At 52.7% G+C, this 20,933-nt stretch overlaps 1 protein-coding gene across 1 annotated transcript; it reads right to left on the minus strand.

The window, feature by feature from the left end:
- Nucleotides 1–532: 532 nt before the first annotated feature.
- On the minus strand, nucleotides 533–20,902 carry SARM1 (sterile alpha and TIR motif containing 1). The gene is made up of 9 exons (XM_057714900.1): nucleotides 20,130–20,902; nucleotides 14,446–15,064; nucleotides 11,612–11,824; nucleotides 11,215–11,306; nucleotides 10,873–11,108; nucleotides 8,457–8,559; nucleotides 8,195–8,384; nucleotides 3,216–3,337; nucleotides 533–3,126 (listed from the first exon to the last, which is right to left on the minus strand). The coding sequence occupies exons 1-9, from the start codon at nucleotides 20,597–20,599 to the stop codon at nucleotides 2,997–2,999; spliced, it is 2,175 nt and encodes a 724-aa protein (XP_057570883.1). The 5' UTR covers nucleotides 20,600–20,902; the 3' UTR covers nucleotides 533–2,996.
- Nucleotides 20,903–20,933: the final 31 nt, after the last annotated feature.

The following is a 20,933-nucleotide window of genomic DNA, read 5'->3' on the forward strand; positions in this document are numbered from 1 at the left end:
GGCTTTGATGAAGACTGTAAAGCCCCCGGAGCAAATCAGATGACACCTGACACTTCAAAACAGACTTGGCCACAGGGCATGGCCCCCTGCGGATATTTCTACCCTCATTCTCTCTCACCTGCCCTGCTAAGCAGTGTTCTGGCTAGAAATGAGATAAAATGGGGGTGGCCCGGGGCAAGCTAGGGTCAGCTGTGGCCCTCTGCGGCCTGGGCCTGTTTCCAGATTCCCATCTCACTGTCCCCTGTCATCCGGAGACCCAAGCAAGAGAGGACCCTCCACCGAGGATGGTAGGAAAAAAGCTCTGGGCTGGCCTCGGGCCCGGGCTCTGCTCCAAGGCCCTCTATGAAGAGCTAGGTTAACGGATGCCCCTAATTGTCTGATCATGGTTGAACAAGGTAGGAAACACCAGATTAAATATTGTTCTAAGATCCTACCTCAGACATTCTACAATGGAATGCCTCTATTCATGGGCCCAGGGGAAGGATGAATGAGTTGGAGCTGGACTTTTGACTTTTGAGTGTTTCTTGGTCATAAGCCGTTCTTTTTTTTTTTTTTTTTGGCACACAAGCTTAGCTGCTCTGCGGCATGTGGGATCTTCCTGGAGCTGGGATCAAACCCATGACCTCCGCATTGGCAGGCGGATTCTTAACCACTGCGCCACCTAGGAAGCCCATAAGCCGTTCTTGGTTGGGGAGAGAGGTGGGGTGGGGCTGACTTAGCCCCGCCCTGGGGGCAGCAGCTCCAGCCTAGCGGAGCAGAAAACCCTGACCCCGCAGACCAGGCTGCAATGTCAGAGCAGGCTGTGGCTGGGGAAAGGCTATTTCTCTGCCCTTTGTCTCAGGACCGACCTGTGAGGCCAGGCCTGGGTGGAAGGTGAGGGCCAAGGTGCCCGCCCTGGCTGCGATCTGGGCAGCGTTTGTCATGGTGGAGGAGGCTGGCCTTTGGACACAGTGGCCTGGCCAGGGGAAGCTCAGCACTTCAGCTGCTCCGGCGGGGCCTGGAAGCTGGGCTGTGATTCCCCAGGGAGACAGGAGGCAGGCAGCCGTGGAGGGTGTGCCAAACAGGAAAAGCAGCGGTGCTGGGCAACCTCTCTGACTACTGCTTGTGAATACTGCTCAGGAGGGAGTGGGCCTGATTGAGGACAAAAAGACAGAAGGCTTCCCCTGGAGGAGACGGGTCACATTGTATTGTTACTATCTCTGCCCTTGAGGGCAACGTCTCGTCTGCCTCAGTCACCGTCCTATGCAGGGCACCGGTGGACATTCATGTGGCAAGAAGGAAAACGGGTCAAGTGGAGTCAGAGCATGGACTAGAGGCAGTATCTTTGCCGGGGTGGGGGGAGTGGAAGGAAGGAGTCCCAAGGCTGGAGCGAGACCTTTGACTTTCTGACCTCAGGAGCTCTGAGGGGCCTGGCCAGCACCTGCGGGAGGTGGCTCTGGGAGCTGAGCCAGCCTTCAGGTGCCAACCCACTGCCCTCAGCAGGGGAGGGGCAGGGCAGGTGCCCCCTGGGCCCATTAGCTGGCGCCTGCATTTATCGTTTAAAGGAAGAGAGTTTCTTGCTCTCCGACCCTGGGGGAGGAAGGGACCGAGCAAGGGACACTCCTGCTGGGTTATTTCTTTACAGCCCCTGGGTCAGCCTTCTGTTGTGAAAGCCCCGCCCCCCACGGCTGGATTCTTTGGGCAAGAGGGAAGCCAGCCCTCTCGAGCAACAGCCCTGCCCAGGGTGCAGCCTCAGGGATCATTCTCAGGAGAGCAGTCCCCCCGGCAGTGGGCTGAATGCCCGGAGGTCGGGTCCGCATCCTGGGGGCTGCCACTGGTGACTCGGGAAACTGGGCACAACATTCCGTTCCTTCTCTGTAAGGTGGGGGTAGTATCAGGTAAGGGTGCTCTGACGATCAGAGAGCACAGAGTGACGTGTCAGGGAAACGGCAACCGTCTGTGAGGCGTTTGCGTTCCAGAGCCTTTGCTACGTTAGGGTATCATTCCTTGGTCACCGGCTTCTGCCCGCCTGGAAGCCCGTGAGAACTGCAGAAACGGGGGCCCCAGCCCAGGTGTCCTGAATGGAAGTTTAACAAAATTGCCAGGTAATTCGAATGCACCCCGTGCCCTTCTTCAGGATCTTGCCTCTTCCCTTGGAGCTGCAGCTTCTGCAACCTACTGCTGCTGCCACAGGGGGGCTGCCTCGCCCCACCTCCCCCGGACCCCGGGGGTGAGCAGCCTTGGATGGGCGAGGGGCTGAAGGGGGGAGCTGGGCCGGGCTGGGCAGAGGCCTGGCGCACAGCACCAAGGCACAGGTGGGTGGCTGGCTGCCCTTTGAGACGCAGCCTCCCCTGCTCAGGCCCAAGCAGGGGGCTCCCACACACCAGTGAGCACAGGCTGCAGCTGCAGAGCGGCCACAGTGAGGGCCGGCTCAGCCTCCCCCTGACCCCAGATGCGGCAAAGGAGGCTGCACGTCAGGAAGGCCGGGAGGGGACCTGGGACCAGACCAGGCCAGCGAAGGGCACTGAGTGGTTACGGGGCAAGGCCACAGGGCGGCAGGAAGTGGAGAGCCATGGCTGGCCTCTCATCCTTGGCTGGCTCCCAGGCCCAAGCCCTTGCTTGGTGGAGAGGCTTGGCCATCGCACTAAGCCCTGCCTGAGGCTCCCTGCCTCCACTCTCCTCAGGCTGGCTGCTGGCAGGGCAGAGGAGGGGTTAGCACGCAGCAAACCCGCATTCTCCAGAGTCTGCAGGCCTGAGCAATGACCCTCCCATGCCCGAGACAGGACCTGAGGGAGGTCTTAGCACCCCCAACGCCTGGCTTCCCGTCCCTTTCCAGATACTGAGGAAGCTGGGTTTGAGGTGGACCATCAGGGTGGGGGAGGCAGAGAGCCGTTTCCTGAGAAGAGCCCAGGCTGTCTCAGCCCAGGGAGGCCAGTGTAAGGAGCTGTTCCACTGGGAGGATGATGGAGATGGGGGGGGGGGGGGGATCATGGCAGGGCTTGGGAATTAGGGACTGGTTAAGTGGGGCCCAGGGGTGCAGCGCCCTCCAAACTGGTGTCGGAGCCCGCAGATGAGTCCCGGGAGGAGCGGCCCTGCAGAAAGCGGATGATCTTCTCGATGGTGGCCTCCTGGTACTCATGGGACCACCTGTGGGCACAGAGGCCGGTGGGTCAGAGGGCTGGGCAGAGGGAGCTGCTGGCTGGGGGCCTGTGTAACCCGCCCCGCCCCCTCCTCACTTGATGCCATTGAAGGTGAGCACAGCCTGCATGTCCTCAGGCAGGGCCTGGGGCTCTGGCCACTCGAAGCCATCAATGATGGGCACGATGTTCTTGCCACAGCTCAAAGCAGTCACGATCTCCTAGAGAAAGAAGAGAGGGGAAGAGGAGGATACCGGGGGCCCCATCCAGGGTCCCTGGGGTCAGGCAGGCACTGGGACGGCCAGTAGCCCAAGGCTGAGCCCAAGGTGGGATGTGGGTCGTGAAGTCCACCTTGAGTTCTCCCCCACCCCTTGTGGTGTATAAAAATACATATGTGTGTAGGGGCTTCCTAGGTGGCGCAGTGGTTAAGAATCCGCCTGCCAATGCAGAGATCACGGGTTCGATCCCAGCTCCAGGAAGATCCCACATGCTGCGGAGCAACTAAGCCCGTGTGCCAAAAAAAAAAAAAAAAAAAAATACATATGTGTGTGTGTGTATATATATACATATATATATATAGAGAGAGAGAGAGAGAGTGTGTGTGTGTGTGTGTATTTGGTCTTTGCTCCAGGTTCTTGGCACAGAGCTCCTAAAACCTGGGGGTGGGGGGAGGAATGTGGGAGGGTGCCTAGATGGCTACAGGATGGGGGCTGGTGGCCAGAAAGACTAACCTAGGATAAGAGGGTTGGAACTTTCAGCCACCCCCCTCCTCTGCCCCCCAGACCTCCAGGGAGGGGAGAGGGGCTGGAGATTGAGATCAGTCACCAATGACAATCATGCCTAAATAGTGAAACCTCCACAAAACTCCTAAGGACATCTAAATGTGGAGAGGGTGGCCCAGAGAGGGCATGGTAGCCCTGTCCATGCTCTCACCGCCCCCCCCCCCCCATATCTCTTCCATTTGGATGTTCCTGAGTTGTATCTTTTATAATGAACCAATAATAGTTAAGTGTCTTCCTGAATTCTGCATGTCATTCCAGCAAATTATTGAACCTGAGGGGGGTGGTCATGAGAACCCCTGAATTTGTAGCCAAGTCAGACAAGCCGTGCAGATAGCCTGGGCCTTGTGACTGGGTCTGAAGGGAGGGCAGACTTGTGAGGCTGATCCTCTGGTCCCTTAAACCATGGCGTCTGATGCTCGCTCCAGGTGGGTAGTTAGTGTCAGAACTGAATTGATTTGTAGGACGGCCAGTTGGTGCTGGTAAATGGAGAATTGGTTGTTGGTACGGGGAAAATCCCACACAAATTTGGTGTCAAGAAGTGCATCCCACCCGCTGCATCCACACTGATCCATCCTGAGCCCTGCCAGTTGTAGCCCTTATTTCTCAAATCCACTCATTTTTCTCCACCTCCATCCCCCCCACCACCCTGCTCCAACCCCATATTAGCCCCCACCCAGGTCTCTTCTTATCCGTTCTTGCCTCCTCTAATTCATTCTCCATGTTGCACCTTTACCTAGCTACTCTTTGCAAAATGCAAATCTGATCATGTCACCCCCTACTTAAAATGTCCCAACTTTACATGTTTTAGAATAAAGTTCAAGGCTCTGTGTGGTTGGCCACAGCTCACTTCTTAAACTCATCCCTGCGTTGTCCTCCCAGCCACATGGACCTTGCAGCCCCTTAGGTTTCCCATCCTTCCTTCCTGCACAGGGCCTTTGCACATGTTGCTTCCTCTGACTAGAACACTCCTCCATGTCCTTTCACCTAGCTAATACCAACTCATTTTTTTCTGATGTGAGCTCAGTCAGCTTTCCTAGGGGAGTCTTCCCTCACTTCCCTGACCAGGTCAGATGCCCCTATGATAGGCTCTCGTAGGCTCCCCAGCACATGCTACAGTTGCAATTTAAATTCCCGGATGAGTAATTTAATATCTGTCTTCCCCACCAGACATAGGGGCGGGGACCATGTCCGGCTTTCACTCACCTTGTATCTCAGGATCTTTCACAAAGCCTTGCCCATAGTCTGCCTTTGCTAGATATTAACAGCTGACTGGCTGAATGAATGAATGAATGAGAGCATAGCATTTAGGGGTTGTGCTCTGGAATCATCAAATCTGGGTTCACATCAAATCTCTGACACAGGCTCTGTCATTTGAGGCGAAAACAACAGGATCTCAAAGCCTCTGTTTTCTAATTTCTAAAATAGGGTTAATGATAGTCCCCATCTTTCTGGCCTGCTGGGAGGAATAACTGTGCTACCGCATGGCAAGTGGTTAGAACAGCAACTAGCGTGCAATGCGTGCTTAATAAATAACAAGTGTTATAATTTCCTCCTCTGTAAAGCGGTGATAATAAAACTTACCTCATGAGGTTGTTCTGAGGGTATTGCTATTAATGGGTCCTCTGGTAAGTGCTTATTGAATGTTTTTTCCTTTCAAGGGGGAGCCACAGGGATTGGACTTTTCGAGTGCAGTTCACTTGTGATTTTCTGTATTGATTTACCCATTAAATGTGGCTTCTGGGAAAGCAGTTTTAAAACCAGAGACAATTAAGCACTAAAAACAACAAAGGAGGGATGATGGAGCCTTTGGGACTGGTCCAAGGCAAAGGCTTCCACCATCCGCCTGCTCTTCCCTCCCTGCAGTCTGCTGGGACGGTGATGGATGCCAAGCACCCTTGTGGAGCAGAGCCTTCCTGGGGAAGGAATCTGCGTAACGTCAACCCTGATTGGCTTCTGGGGAACCTCTCCATTTTACAACTGAGAAGAAGGAAGCGCAGAGAAGGGAAGGGACTTGCTCTCAAGTCACATACATGCCCAGCCCAGGGAGGGGGCTGGGAGAGGGGGAGGCCTCTGACTCAAGCATTCAGATTCCTTCAAGGCTATTTCAACCAAGCCCTCTGCCTCTCTGCGGAGCACTTGGATGAATTCTGGCCCTGCAGCCATTTATTTGGGAACCTTTAGACATTTGTTTCATCCAGAATTACACAGAAGCAAAGACAGCACACTGCTCACTGCACAGATGCAGAGGCTGACCAAGAGAGGGATAATGGCTTGTTCAAGATCATGAAGCCAGTTAAGTACGAAGACTTGATTAGAGTTGAGTGTTCTGACCTTGTAAACCCCGTACAGTAGATATGTATGCTTCTCCCAGTCATCTCAGCTTCATCAGAATCACTCTCTGTTTAATCATTGATTCAATTACTCTAAAAATTCTGCAAGAGCTTACTCTGTACCATGCATGGTTTTAGGCATCAGGGATGCAGCATGAAAAAGGCAAGGTCTGAGCTCTCACGGAGCTCACAGACACTCCTCTCTTTCTCTTAGGAGGCCACCTGCCACCTACTCTAAGTCATGATCCTCTAGGGTGTCTCCCTGACCCAGCACCTCCTCCCCAAACCAAATCCAGTATTCAGCCCCTCCTACATGGCCTGTGGAGCCTGACCCTCTTCTCCACTGTCAATCTGGGCTGCACCCCAGTGTCAGAGCCTTCTCCCTAAAACTCACTCGTGTGGCATCACTGCCCTCATGGGATCCCTTTTCCCAGTGCTTTAAGCACAGGCCTGCTCCCTGCCTTTAGGAATCCCATAACCTAGTGTTTTAGTTCTTATCCAGCCAGTGGTGTGCTGGTACATGTTCAACAACTAGCTCTCCAGAGAGGGAAAAGAACAACCAAACAAATAAAACCCTGATTTGTAGTTTTTACCAATTTCCTTAGTGTAACTACTCCCACCACGGCTGATTTCAAGCTACTGGCATGACATCGCTGAACTTGGAGTTGGGAAGAGATGCAGTCACTCTGGTGTTAGCTGATTCCAATCCTATCCCACCACCTCCCCTTCCACCCCTCAGGTCTGAGTCATAGGACAAAGCTGGATCCAAAGAAAGAGCATGGGCTTTGGCATCAGACGGACAAGAGTTCAAAGCCCAGTTCTCATTTCTGCGCCAGGAGTGTGGCCATGCAAAAAATTACTTCTCTGAGCCTCGGTTTCTTCATCCGTAAAATGGAGAAGGCAATACCAATGATAATGTAGGTTTTTGGCACCTTTCTCATGCCTACTTTTGTTCTTTGCTCCCACTGTTCCCCTGCCTGGGACGCCTTCTATTCCACTGACTTAAATGCTTAAGACTCTTCTCAAGTTCTGCTTCCTCCATGAAGCCTCCCTGGATTATTCCAGCCCTTGATGCTTTTTCCTTTCTCCATATTCTTATAGCAAGTAAGGGGTTCGCCTTCCTGGCTTTACACTGACGCCAATTTATGTATGATCTAGTCATTCTAGGCCTTTTCTTGTCTACTTAGCTGCTTTAGGACAAGGGCCCTATCCGTATGACAGCTGCTTCCCTTTGCCCTGGCCCCAATTCCTGCTGAGTAATGAGTAATAACGTACAGATGAGATACAGATCCATCCATCCATCCAACCATTCATCCATCCATCTATTCTACAAGTTCTCAGTAAGTTTCTACTGTGCGTTAGGCACTCAGGATACAATGGGGAATTAAACAGTGGCAGTACTCACAGTAATTATATTAATAATAATAATAATAGCTGCCACTATGCAGCAGTTATTATGTGCCAGGCATTCTGCTAAGCACTTCACAAATTTTAGCGCTTTTAATCTTTATAACAATGTCCTAGGGAGTTAGGTACTATAACTATCCAATTTTCCAGTGAGAGACATGAAGCTCACTGGGGTTAAGTAATTTACCCAAAGCCAGAGCCAGGATTTAAACTCACAGCTTTGTGCTCTTAACCACTCCTCTGTGCCTGTCACCATGCTCTCCTGCCCCGCTTCCCTCACAGAAGTTATTTTTCAAAACATGTTCATCCCTCTCTGACCCTCGCAACAATTCTACGAGGTGAACAGGACAGGTAAGTTACCCCCATTTTGTAGATGAGGAAACTGGGGCTCAGAGAGCCTAAGTAAGTTGCTAAAGTCCTATTACAGTCAGAGCCGTGGCTCCTGACTTGCAGATGGGCCATGGAGGTTGCTGGAGTACGCAGATGAGAAAGAATGAAAAGGGGGACCTGGTGCCCTGGGCCACAGGCCAAGGCTGGGACCGCAGAGGCCAGCACTTACCTTGTGCACCCAGTCCTTGCAGTCGTGGTCCTGCATGCACTTGTCCAGAGCCCCAGCTGACAAAACCAGCACAAAGTTGCGGGCACCCATGACACTCTGGATGAGCTTGTCCTCGAACTTGCCCGCTTCCAGCTTCTCCACGTCAATGAAGACACTGAAGCCGTGCAGCTGCAGGTGCACCTTCAGGAGGCTGTGAAGAGGTCCTGTGTCACTGCCATGGCCTTGACCCAAGGCCCCAGGTTGCCTGCCCGCCCCTCTTCACCTGGCCAGCTGGGAGCCTGAGTTCCGGCGGTAGCTGATGAAGACATCTGGAGTGTCCCCGCTGGGCTTGCAGCTGGTGCAGGGCAGTGGGGAGTGTAGCATTTCTGAAGCAGGTAAGAGATGGCTTGGTGAGGGTGGACGTTCCCCATCATTCACCATGAAGTACATCATCCACTGCACATCCAGCCCTTTCAGCCCAGCCCAGGCAGGGTGGCTTGCTCCAAAAAGGGTCAGAGAGGTGGGGAGATGGGGCCTACAGAAGGCAGGCTGCTAACTACCGGTGAGGCCCTCTCAGGAGGCAGGCATTGTGTTTTAGGGACACCTCCAGCCCTGCCCTCTCTCTAGAGCTCCAAACCTGCACAGCCAGCTGCCCACAGGCACTCGAAACCCAACCCATCCCAAATCCTTCCCAGACCCCCTCTTCCTAGTCTTCCACCAAAGCCAGAAACCTGGGTATCAGCCTCAACCCCTGCCTCTCATTCATTCATTCAACAGATACTTACTAAGTGCTTTCTGTGTGCCAGGAGCTATTCTTTGTGCTTGGGATACAGCAATGAACAAAACAAACCCTGCCCTCACGGAGCTGACATTCAGTGCTCAGGGTCAGGTGCCAAGCTCTGTGGATTCTCCCTGCTAACATCCTGCACTCCAGCCTCAGGGCCCTCCCTGTGTCCAGGCCCCCAACTCCAGCCGCCTAGGTGGTCTCTCCAAATGCACACTTGCCCCATCTAATCTGTTTGCCATAGCCACCAGAGAGCTCTGCTTAAAATCCAAATCTGACTGTGTCATTGTCCCCACTTCAAAACCATGCATGACTCCCTACTCCCTACAGAAGGCGTCTGTAAGCTATTTTTACTGTAGGACCCTCTTGTTTTTATTTTTTTTAAGAACTTTTATTGAGATATAATTGACATACAATAAACTGCATATATTTAAAGTGTACAATTTGATATTTTTTTCTTATTAGTAATGTATATATGGCAATCCAATCTCCTACTTCATCCCACCCAAATCCCCACCCCGCCTTCCGCCCTTGGTGTCCATATATTTGTTCCCTACATCTGTGTCTCTATTTCTGTCTTGCAAACCGGTTGATCTCCACCATTTTTCTATATTCTGCATATATGTGTTAATATACGATATTTGTTTTTCTCTTTCTGACTCACTTCACTCTGTACGACAGTCTCTAGGACCATCCATGTCTCTATAAATGTCCTGATTTCGTTCTTTTTTATAGCACCCTCTTGTTTTAAAAAATTAAATCTTGGGGATTTATTGGGAGCTGCAATAGAAAAATGATAGATGTTAATCTGCTTTGGTTGAAGCAAAAGAATGGGGCCGAAGCCCAGTCCCGTGTCCCTTGTGGGAGCTTAGTACATACTTATTGAATGAATGGATGCATGAAAAGACCTGATCTTCTTATAATATTCAGACAACACTCATAGACAATGTTTGTCTGTTTACGAGGTAGAAAGTCAGAGGTTGAAATCCCAGTTCTGTCTTTTAATGACTTTTATAACCTTACAAAATGTATTTAAATCTTAGCTTCATCATCTGTAAAATTAACACCCATGATGGAACTGTTCTTTGTCTTTGATTATGATGGTGGTTACACAGGGGTATACATTCATAACTGTTCACTTTAAATTATACCACTTTATTCTTTTTTATACCACTTTATTCTTTAAGAAGTTTTAAAAGCTGACTTAAAAAAAAAAATTAACACCCATTGCACAGAATGGATGTAGAGCTCAATGAGATAATACCTGTTAAAAACTTAATCAGGACCTGGGCTATAGTAATTGATGATAAATATTAGCTAAATAGTACATTAGTAAATTAAAATAAATTAATAAATCGAGGGCTGCTAGAGCCCTAGAATCCACTCTGCTGTCATGACCTTCCTAAAGCACCCATACTTGGTAAGCTGTGGACGAATAGGATAAGCCCTCTGTCTTCCCACCCACATCCCCTGTACACAGCCCCCATGCTCCGTCTTACCTCCACACTGCTCCCTCTGCCTGGGCTGCTCTTCCTGCTGCTACTACTCTCTTCCTAACCCCCCAACACATCCTTCAAGACCTGGCCAGGCAACCTCTCCTCTGCAAAGCCTAGGCCTGGGCGGACAGGATAGGTGGTGCTTCCTCTAGGTTTCCACCGGAGTCCTGGGCATGCCACCTGCTGCAGTGCCTGTTTATATATCCGCCTTCCTCCCACCCTCCTACCCACCTCGGACTGGGAACTTCTTGAGGGCAAAGTACAACCTATTCATCTTTGCATCCTCAGAGACCAGTGTGGCACTGCCTACATGCTCAATTAATCCGCAGTGAGGCTCTGAGCCCCCACCATGTGCCTCCCCCTCACCCCTCCAGAGCTGGGGCTGGGGCAAGTGTGGGGGCCCAGGTGGGCAGGCTAACCTCTGGCGGCCGTGAGGATGCGTGCGCGGTGCACGCCCAGGCGGATGCCGCAGTCCTCCAGGAGCTGCTGCTCGGACACGCGGTGCAGCAAGGACCGGTCCAGGCCGCAGCTGACCAAGCCATACGTGTACTGGCGGAAGCGCGGGTCCAGGCTGCCCAGCCAGTCAGCCAGGTTGCTGCGGTCGCACGTAGCATAGTTGGCGAAGGTCTTGAGCTCCGTGAGCTCCCTAAAGAATCTGCACCCAAGGGAAGAGAGGATGCTGAGGTCTTGAAGGGGGACTGGCTAGAGGCTGAGGGGGCGTTTAGTTGGGGGGGGGGGCGTGCAGGCTGAAGACTCCTTACCTCTTGCGGGTGATGCCTGACTTCATGCCCAGGTCGGTCTGCAGTTCCTCATCCGTGAGCCGCAGAAGCAGGTCTCCATCTACCTGCTGCTCCTGGAGGAGGGGTCAAAGGTAAGGAAAGGCTCCCCTCCTCAGCACCTGGACCCCACCCAGCACAAGATTAAGGGGAGGGACCTGGAGATGGCGGCGAGGGAGGCGGAGGGGACCCAGATGAAAACCGAATGACCCCGAAGAAGACTGAGTACAGGCTCCCCACCCACAAGAGGCCACCCTGGTGCCGCGGGAGTGCTGTGCCAGGACGGGGCGAGGTCGCCTGTGTGCAGGGCGCCCCTAGCGGCCACGCGGCCTCGGGGATGCGCCTGCTCCGACTGCCGGCCGGCGACCCCGCGCGGCTCTACCCGGAAGCTCTCGCAGTACTGGGAGAAGCCGATCTGCTGCAGCCACGTCTGGACCTCGGCTTCCTTCCAGCTGGCCACGCTGGGCAGGATGGGCCGTGGCACCTCCTCGCCCAGCAGGCGCAGCGCGCGCTTGGCCAGCGCCGACGTGGTGCCATTCGTGGAGTAGGAGACGAGGCGTTTCAGGCTCTGGATGGCACCTATGTCGCTGAATACCTGGGGAAGTGTGCGGAGAGGATGTCTTGGATCCACCAATTCACCAGCCGCCCCTGAACGTGCCTGGTCCCTCCCCGCCGCCTCTTCTCACCGCTCAAAGCCCCACCATCTGCCCTTGTCCTGCCTTCATCCAATAAATCACCAAGTCCTGTGGATTCCCCCTCCTGAAGCTCCCTCAACTCTTGACCAGGTAAGTTCCTCTCATCTCTCCCCTCTACAGCTTCCATCTGCTCTGGGATAAAGGCTAGTTCTCAGTATGGCTGCCAGGCCTGGCACAGGGCAGGCTCTGCCCACCCGTCCTCGATCTCCTCCCCTTTCACCAAGCCACCCACCCATGGAGGCTCTCCTACCTCTGGGCCTCAAACCTGCGGTGTTTCCAGACCCTTGGTTCTTCCAACCTGCTTGTAGGACTCCTACTCATCCATTGGATCCAAACTGATTGTCACCTCCAACTCGAAGCCTGCTTTGGTTCCCCCACAGATTGGCCCATACCTCCAGTGAGGCCTGGTGCCACACTCTGAATGCCACTGTTGTTAACTGATAATGCAACGTCCACTGGACTGTAAGCTGAGGTCATGTCTTAGTCACCCCTGGAGTCCCATAAGTGGCACACTGCAAGGCACAGAATGGGGGCTATGTCTACACTGAACTGTGCTCCCTTGGCCTGGATGGGAAAGAGGTGCCAGAACTGGTGGTCATGGCTGTTGTCCAGACCCACTCCTTGGGGCCCTTACTCCCTACTTCTTTTTAAATCCCTCCTCCCAAAGCAGAATGGCCTGCTTTGTAAAGCTAGACCTCCCATGGCCCAGCTCTGGGGTGCAGAGAGAAGGATCAGAAACTCCTAGACACTGGGCTTTGGAAGAGGCCTCAGAGACCACCCCCCCCCCCCCCCCCCCGCAACACAACAGTCTCTTCCGGATCTGTGGGGACACACACATTGGGCGACAACCACCTGTGAGACACACTCCTCTGATGACCCCTGTCCAGCCCCAGATGACCACTCTCGTACACACAGGGTGGTCCATGCAGTGTGCACGACTCTCTGTGCACCAGCGGCCACTAATCCCCGCAACCTCCAGAGGAATACAAAGGAGGGAGAGTGGCATTGTAGAATAAGCTTAATTCTATATTATTTAAAAAACAAAAACTGAAAACTTTCAATAATTTAACTATTACTAGTCTCACATTCAGGGTAAGAACTGCTGCTGTGGTCCACTCCTTCAGTTTTCCAGAGGTCAAAAGTGAGGCATATAGGGACTTCCCTGGTGGCGCAGTGGTTGAGAATCCCCCTGCCAATACAGGGGACATGGGTTTGATCCCTGGTCCTGGAAGATCCCACATGCCGTGGAGCAACTAAGCCCGTGTGCCACAACTACTGAAGCCTGCACACCTAGAGCCTGTGCTCCACAACGAAAGAAGCCACCAAAATGAGAAGCCCTCATACCACAATGAAGAGTAGCCCCCAGTCTCTGCAACTAGAGAAAGCCCGCAGCAACAAGGACCCAATACAGACAAAAAAAAAAACAAGAAAGAAAGAAAGAAAGAAAGATAGAAAGAAAGAAAGAAAGGAAGGAAGGAAGGAAGGAAGGAAGAAAGAGAAAGAAAGAAAGGAAGAAAGAGAAAGAAAGAAAGAAAGAAAGAAAGAAAGAAAGAAAGAAAGAAAGAAAGAAAGAAAGAGGAAGAAAGAAAGAAAGAAAAAGAAAGAGAAGGAAAGAAAGAAAGAGAAAGGAAGGAAGGAAGGAAGGAAGGAAGAAAGAAAGAAAGAAAGAAAGAAAGAAAGAAAGAAAGAAAGAAAGAAAGAAAGAAAGAAAGAAAGAAAGAAAATAAATATTAAGAAAAAAAAGAACATTATAAAAGTGAGGCATATAAAGGCCCAGAGAGGGGAAGCCAGGAACCCATGGTCGCAGAGCAAGTTAAAGCAGAGGGCAAAGGCCTCAGATCAGGTCCTGAGATTGGGGACCCCTTGGGACTCGGGTGGGAGTTACATGGATGTCTTGCCTCTGTATACTCCATCTCCTTTCTGGACTCCAGACCCAAATGACAAAGTGGCCCAGTGGAGCACCCCAAGTTGTAACCTCTCAGGCGCTTCAAACTCCATCTGTCCCATTGAACTCACTTTCTCTCCACCCCAAACTGTCTCACCCAGCTCACCTTATTTCAGTACCAGGTGCCACCATCCACTGGGTTGCCTGTGTCCAAAGTCAGGAGTATCCTCAGCTCCTCCCTCTCCTTCACCCAGCCACCCACCAAGTCCTAATTCTAGCTCTTCAGTACCTCGGGAATCTGCTTCGCTCTGCCTCTGCTGTCATGCTCTAGTTCCGACCTCCACCATCCCAGCTGCCCCCTGTCATGGCCTCCTATCTGACCCCCTTGCCTCCAGCCTCACCCTTGCCATCCCCATCTCCATGCAGCAGTCAGGGTGATCTTTGTAGCACACAGGTGTCCCCTGCATAAAACCTTGGTCTTGCCTTCAAGGCCAGCATGATGGGTCCCTCATCTTTCTCCTTATTTCACCTAACTCTCATGTGCACTTCGAGTCCTAGTTGAATGTCATTTCCTCTGGAAAGCCTTCCCAGTTTCTCTCTAACCCCCGCCCCACCCTACCCCACCCCTGCACCAACCTTGGTCTTGCCCTGCAGACTCTTGATGGCAGCCTCAGCACAGAGATAGAAAGCCCCGATGCACTGCGCCTCCAAGCGCGACGAGTCGAGCAGCGGCACGAGGCGCTGCAGGTCGTCGGGCCCGCGGCCCTGGCTGGTGTCGCTGGCGTCCACCATGCAGCGGGCGAAGCGGCCGGGGTCCAGGGAGGCCACGAGCGGCTCCACGAGGGCCAGCGTGCCCGAGCGCTCCACCTCGCGCTCCACCTCCTTGTTGGTGGCCAGCACCGCCACAGCGAGGCAGGCGTGCAGTCGCAACAGCTCGTCCTCCTTGGAGAAGGCGAGAGGGAAGAGCCACTCGGCGGCGCGCTTCTCCACCATGCGCCGCTGCACCGCCTGGCCCCCGTGCAGCGCGCAGTTGGCCAGCGCCAGCGCGCAGTGGCGCAGCAGCGCCGGGTCCGTGCGGCGGCACCAGTACAGCACGGCGTCCAGGCCGCCGGCCGTCACCAGCCGCTGGCAAGTCTCCTGCGAGTGCTTGAACATGTGCTCCAAGATGCCGGCCACGCTCCGCGCCAGCTCCACCGGCTCCCGCTCCTTTGCCAGGTTCAGGATCACGCCCAGGCCGATGCGCGCCACTCGGTCCCTGCCGAGAGAAAGTGGAAGTTGCCGCTGGTGCAGTGGCTGCCGCCTGGCGTGCTCATCTGAACCCCCTGCGGGCCACGGCCTCGTCACTTCTCCTCTCTGGGCCCCGCTAGTGTCACATAGGACAGGAGTCTGGTCCTCCCTGTTTACCCCACCTCCCGCATCTCCTGCCCTGGGAGAACCAGACTTCTCTGATTATAAGGGTGCGCTACCCTGGCCACACCCATTTCCTCTCAGACACCCTTCCCTGGAGAAGCAGCGTATGTAGTGGTGAAGAATTGTAGCCCGAGAAGGGGCATGTGTAGTGGTGAAGAATTCTAGCCCTAGAAGCAGCATGTGTAGTGGTGAAGAATTCTAGCTCTAGAGCGGATCTCATGGGTCCTGGTTTCTTCTCTACTATTTTCTAGCTGTGGGACCTTGGGTACCTTCCTTTATCTTTATTGGTTTCCTCATCTCATAAATAGGATAAAAGGAATACCTACCCCATAGAGTTATTATGAGAACGAATGTAAAAATGCATGTAAAGTGCTTGGCACAGTTCCTGGCACATAGGAAAGACTCAATAAATGTTCATTTCTTTTCATCATTTGAAGTGTCAAAGTACACAACTCTTCAGACTTCCCTGGTGGCACAGTGGATAAGACTCTGCATTCCCAATGCAGGGGGCCTGGGTTCGATCTCTGGTCAGGGAACTAGGTCCCACATGCCTGCCGCAACTAAGGAGCCTGCGAGCCGCAACTAAACCCCAGTGCAACCAAATAAATAAATATTAAAAAGAAGAAGTACACAACTCTTAGCCTTGCCTTCAAAATTCTCTTCACTCCATGCTGTGTGACTGGGGTGTATTTATTCATTCATTCAAAAGACCATTTATTGAGGACTTAGTGTGTGCCAGGCACTGCACTAGGGGCTGAAGTTAAACAGTGACTAAGAGAGACTGGCGCTTATTACTTGGCTAATATGGAGACAGGAGTAAGCAAGTAGTAAACAATGAATGAACAAGATAATAAGTTAGCTTATTATGATAAGCAAGACTAGGTGCTGTAATGGAGAGTGCCTGCGTGGAAGGATATGTCTGAGGAGGTGACATCTGAGAGTTAAATGTACAGAGACTCCTGCTTGCAAGTATCTGGAAGAAGAGCATGACAGGCAGAGAGAACAGCAAGGACCAAAGCCCTGAGGGCTGACGTGTTTGGCATGTTCCAGGAAGAGAAAGAAGGCCAGAGATATTTACAATGTGTAAAACAAACAAGGAAAAATATAAAATCAACAAGGGATTCATATATAGAATATATAAATAAATATTCAAATCAACAAGCAAAAGGCAGTAAATCCAACAGAAAAGGGGCAAAGGACACAAATGGGCAATTTATAAAAGGAAATTCAAAATGTTAACAAGCAAATAAAGAGATGCTCTAATTCATTAGTAATCAGAGAAATAAAAATTAAAACAGCTATCACTTTACACCGATTAAATGGGCAAAAAGCAGAAACTACTTCAAATGGTGGAAGGTTCAAGGGAAGAGTGAGGAAAGAGTTCTGGGGGCTTCTGAGCCATCTCAAAGCATTTGGACTTCATCTTGATGGGAAATGGGGAGCCACTGAAAGGCTTCAGGAAGGGGAGTGATCTGGTAACACATGGGTTTTAGGAAACTCTCTGTGGCTGCTGTGGGGAGGACAGGTCCAAAGGAGAGAGCTTGAAGGCCAGGAGAGCAGACAGGAAAGTTGCCACATTCCAGGCAGAAGTGAAAGTGTCCTGTCTTCCTGACCTCCACAAATGATGTCCCCCAAAGACTTATAGGCCCAGCCAGCCATTGGAGTCCTTGCCCAGTGAGCACCACAGTGACCACAGTGCTTGTGACTCTGTGTCCCCTGCAGGGTCCAGCTGAGCCCAGAACATGGCCTGAGGCCAGGACAGCTTTGCTGAGCTGATCACTGAGCTTCTCTGCAGCCCAAAGGAACAGATGGATTGTAATCATCCACTCAGGCAGCCGGCCCTACAGTCGTTCCTTTAACCAAGGAGAAAGCCAAAGCTCAGAGAGGTTACATGGCATGCCCAGGATTACACAGCTGGTGAGAGGCATAGCTGGGATTTGAACTCACATCTGTCTGTCTCCAGGGCTCAAGAGCCTTTGTCCGGGGCTTCCCTGGTGGTGCAGTGATTAAGAATCCCCCTGCCAAGGCAGGGGACACGGGTTCGATCCCTGGTCTGGGAAGATCCCACATGCCGAGGAGCAACTAAGCCCGTGTGCCACAACTACTGAGCCTGCGTTCTACAGCATGTGAGCCAAAACTACTGAGCCCATGCACCACAACTACTGAAGCCCGCACACCTAAAGCCTGTGCTCTGCAACAAGAGAAGCCATTGCAATAAGAAGCCCATGCACTGCTATGAAGAGTAGTCCTTGCTCTCTGAAACGACAGAAAGCCCACGCGCAGCAATGAACACCCAGTGCAGCCAATAAATAAAAAATAATAAATAAAATTTTTAAAAAGTCATAATACTTTAAAAAAAAATAGCCTTTGTCCGCACTTTCTACTTCCAGAATAATCTAACTATATACACTCCAAGAATATCGGAAGCAGGAAGTGCTTAAGAAATCACCTAATCCAACAACACCCTCCCTGAGGCTCAGTGAAAGGGAGGGCACGTTCAGGAATATCAATTTAGAGACAGGATTTATTCGCTTCCCCCACCTCCCCTCCCTGCGAGGCTTGCAGGGTCTCAGTTCCCTGAGCAGGGATTGAACCTGGCCCACAGCAATGAAAGCCCGGAATCCTAACCAGGGAACTCCCAGTTCTGAATTTCTTGAACATCAGCCTTCACCTTTCCCTATGCACTTGCCACCTTTACAGAGTTGAACTCTGTGCTTGTTGTGAGATTTATTCACTCAGTTTCTAATTCTTCTGTAGCCTGAAGGCTGTGGGTCTGGGCTCAAATCACAGCTCCGAAAAAGGGGTAAATTGTATGTCCACAGACATATACAAGCCTGTATATATAATATACACATATATGCAAGTGCTTGTATATGCATAGACTCTCTCCGTAAAGAGGTACAAGAAACTTGTTTCACCGGTTTGCCTCCAGGGAAGGGGTCTGGACAGAAAGAAGAACGTTTAAGTGTGTATCATTCTGTACTTTGCACTTGAATTTACGTGCAATAGTTTTTTTTCTTTCTTTCTTTCTTTTTAAAAAAACCCTGTCTCCTCCACTTATTCACTGTGTATTCTTGGGAAAGCCATTTAACCTCATTATGGTCTCCTGAAGGGGGTAAGCTGTGACTTTAGAGGGCTAGTAGTAAGAGTGTGGTGGGTCCAGGCTCAGAGGGCCCTACCCTGTTGGGCTTCTCCTGGTATTTGGGGGTCAGTGAAGCTGTGACCTAGGCTCCTGGGCAGTGAGTGTGGCAGCACCCAGGGGAGAAGAGAGCTGCGGAAAGGGAATGGCAGAAGGTGTGGGTGCCCTGATGGAGGAACCTTCTTTAAGAGGAAGTTGGTTGGTGCAAGAAGGAAAAGATATCCTAAACACCAGTTCTCAGTGTGTCACTACCCCATTCCCTTCTTGCTCTTTCAGCCTCCTCTCCCAGCAGTGTAGAGGTGTGGGGAGATTCTGCCTTTCTGTGGGAGGATTTTGATGGGGACGTGGCTCTCTGGGTTCTGTCCTTGGTCCTGAAGTGATGCCAACACCAGCACGTTGTTTCTCGGGACCAGAGACACTGGTTAGTGTGACTCCTCTCTCAGTAATTCTAAACCACGTGAGGATGGTCATTTTCAACCTTGAAAAATATCAGTGCTATTTGCATCTTGCAGCCCTCCTCTTCTTAGGGTGTTGGCTGCACCCATTCTCCAGGAGTTCTAGTTATAGCTGCTCCATCCCACATACCAGGCCTACAGGACACACCCTTCAAGCCTGGCCCACCACATCCAGTGAGCGCCCACTCCGTTTGCTAGTCCTCCACATCCAGTGCCCATCCCCATCAGGACACCTGATGTGAGATGGAAGATTAATGACTTATTGAACAAGCAGAACCCTAACTTGGTCTCCCAACTTAAATTGCTTCATTCATGCATTTTTGACAGTCGTATCATTATGTTTACTTTTTGAAAATGCCCCTAGTCCATGCCCATCACACTTGTGAAAGCTTCATAAACGGGAAGTGACATTTCCAAAACCCTTCTAACCCTGAAGAGCCTGAGAATTCAGCATGAGACTGGAGTGTGACAGCCTGGTCTGCTGCAGGATTAGAGAGGAGAGAAAGTGGGTCAGGGGTCCTCATATTCCAGGGAAAATCCCAAGAGGCAGGAAAGAGTGACAACCAGGCTTCAGTTGAACCCCACGTACTGTATCTTGGCACGTGTGGGGAAGATGTAGAGAACACATACTCTGGCCCCTGCCTAGCTCCACACCTTGGTTTCTTCATCCCCCATGCATTCATCCCAACTGAAAACACTCATCCTGTTCCCCATTAGCAGGCACAGCATGAGATCATGTCTGCCCTGTGACCTGATACAAAATGAAAAAGGAAGCAGGAAGTGGATTAGGGGTAGCATGAAGGCAGCAAGTAACCTTAGGTCAGTACCCATTTCAGCCTGGGGAGAGGGGAGAGGGGTCCCCCCTCCTATTTTCTGAGCATGTGTTCTCTTCCTCTCTTAGTGGGGCGGAGGCAGTATGGCAGAGTGAAGGCAGCACAGAAGGATATCCAGGCCCGTGGTTTAGAGGGCATTGGCCATAGGATCCCAGCTCCATTCTCCGAACCAGAGACAGGTTCCTGTCCTGTTACGCCATTCCTCCCCTCCCTGTCTCATTTCTCACCCCACCACCTCTAGGAGTGAATCCTGGCTGCACCATTAGTTCACTGTGTGACGCTGGGCAAGTCACTAAACCTTCCCAGGGATCAGTTTCTTCATCTGTAAAATGGACACGCTGGTCCCCAACAGGGATATAGTGCAGGGATTTGTGAGGTGAAGCAGGAAAGCCACAGTGCGAGGCACGCGGGAGACCCAGGCACTCCACCGCCCTTGCGACCCCACACCACGCGGCGCTCTCCGCCCCAGCCCGGCCCCCTCACCGGTTCTCTGCCACCAGGATCTGCTCCAGCAGGCGGGCAGCCTGCACCCGCGTCTCCAGCTCTGGCGCCTGGAGCAGGCGCAGCAGCATGTCCAGGCCACCGTCCAGGCGGATGGCGTCGCACAGACCCTGGGCTACCTCGCGGCCCACGGCCGGCAGCAGCCAGGCCTCTTCCACCAGCTGGAAGACCTCGGCTAGGCCGGCCCCCACGGCCCGCACACTGCCTGCCTGCTTCAGGGCCGACAGCGCCTGCTGCAGCTCGGGCAGCGCGCGCTCCAGGGCGCCCTCCACCTCGGCGCTCGCCCCTGGCGACACCTCGCGGGGCCCGCGGCCGCCCGCCGCCCACCACGGCCCCGCGCCGCCGCCCCCGTCCGGCCCCGGCACCGTCAGCCGCTCGGCGCCCGGCCGTGGGCCCGACATGGCGAAGAAGCGGCACAGCTTGTAGGCGGAGAGGAGCAGCGTCAGGACCATGGGCACAGGGTTGCAGGGGACATCCCCGGCCTGGAGGGGCGGGGCCGGGCGGAGCGACCCAGGCCTTGGGAAAAGAAGGAACCGAGAGGGGACCAGGGGGAAGCAGGAGGGAGGGTACCAGGCAAGGGCAGTGACCAGAAGTTTGGGGGAGGGGTGAGGGCAGGATCTAGGACGAAGAAGTTGGGGAAAGGGTTGCAGGCGCAGATGGAGCGGACAGGCGGGAGGAGACAGCGGGAAGGCGAGGAACGGACCTAGGCGCGGGAGCGTCTAGGAAGCCGCAACCAGAACAAAGAGCGGCTCCAGGTCCGGCTGGGTTCGCAGAGATACTCTGCAG

The sequence above is a fragment of the Hippopotamus amphibius genome, chromosome 17 (genome assembly GCF_030028045.1).
Source record: "Hippopotamus amphibius kiboko isolate mHipAmp2 chromosome 17, mHipAmp2.hap2, whole genome shotgun sequence".
Classification (NCBI taxonomy): Eukaryota; Metazoa; Chordata; class Mammalia; order Artiodactyla; family Hippopotamidae; genus Hippopotamus; species Hippopotamus amphibius.

Bases quoted from the DNA above. Each gene is read 5' to 3' on its own strand.
- SARM1 (XM_057714900.1), bottom strand. From the start codon at position 20,599: ATGGTCCTGACGCTGCTCCTCTCCGCCTACAAGCTGTGCCGCTTCTTC. The intron at 11,825-14,445 runs GTTGGTGCAGGG...ACACTTCCCCAG, and splicing joins GTCTGCAGGGCAAGACCAAG to GTATTCAGCGACATAGGTGC. The intron at 11,109-11,214 runs GTAAGGAGTCTT...CCTTGGGTGCAG, and splicing joins TCAGGCATCACCCGCAAGAG to ATTCTTTAGGGAGCTCACGG.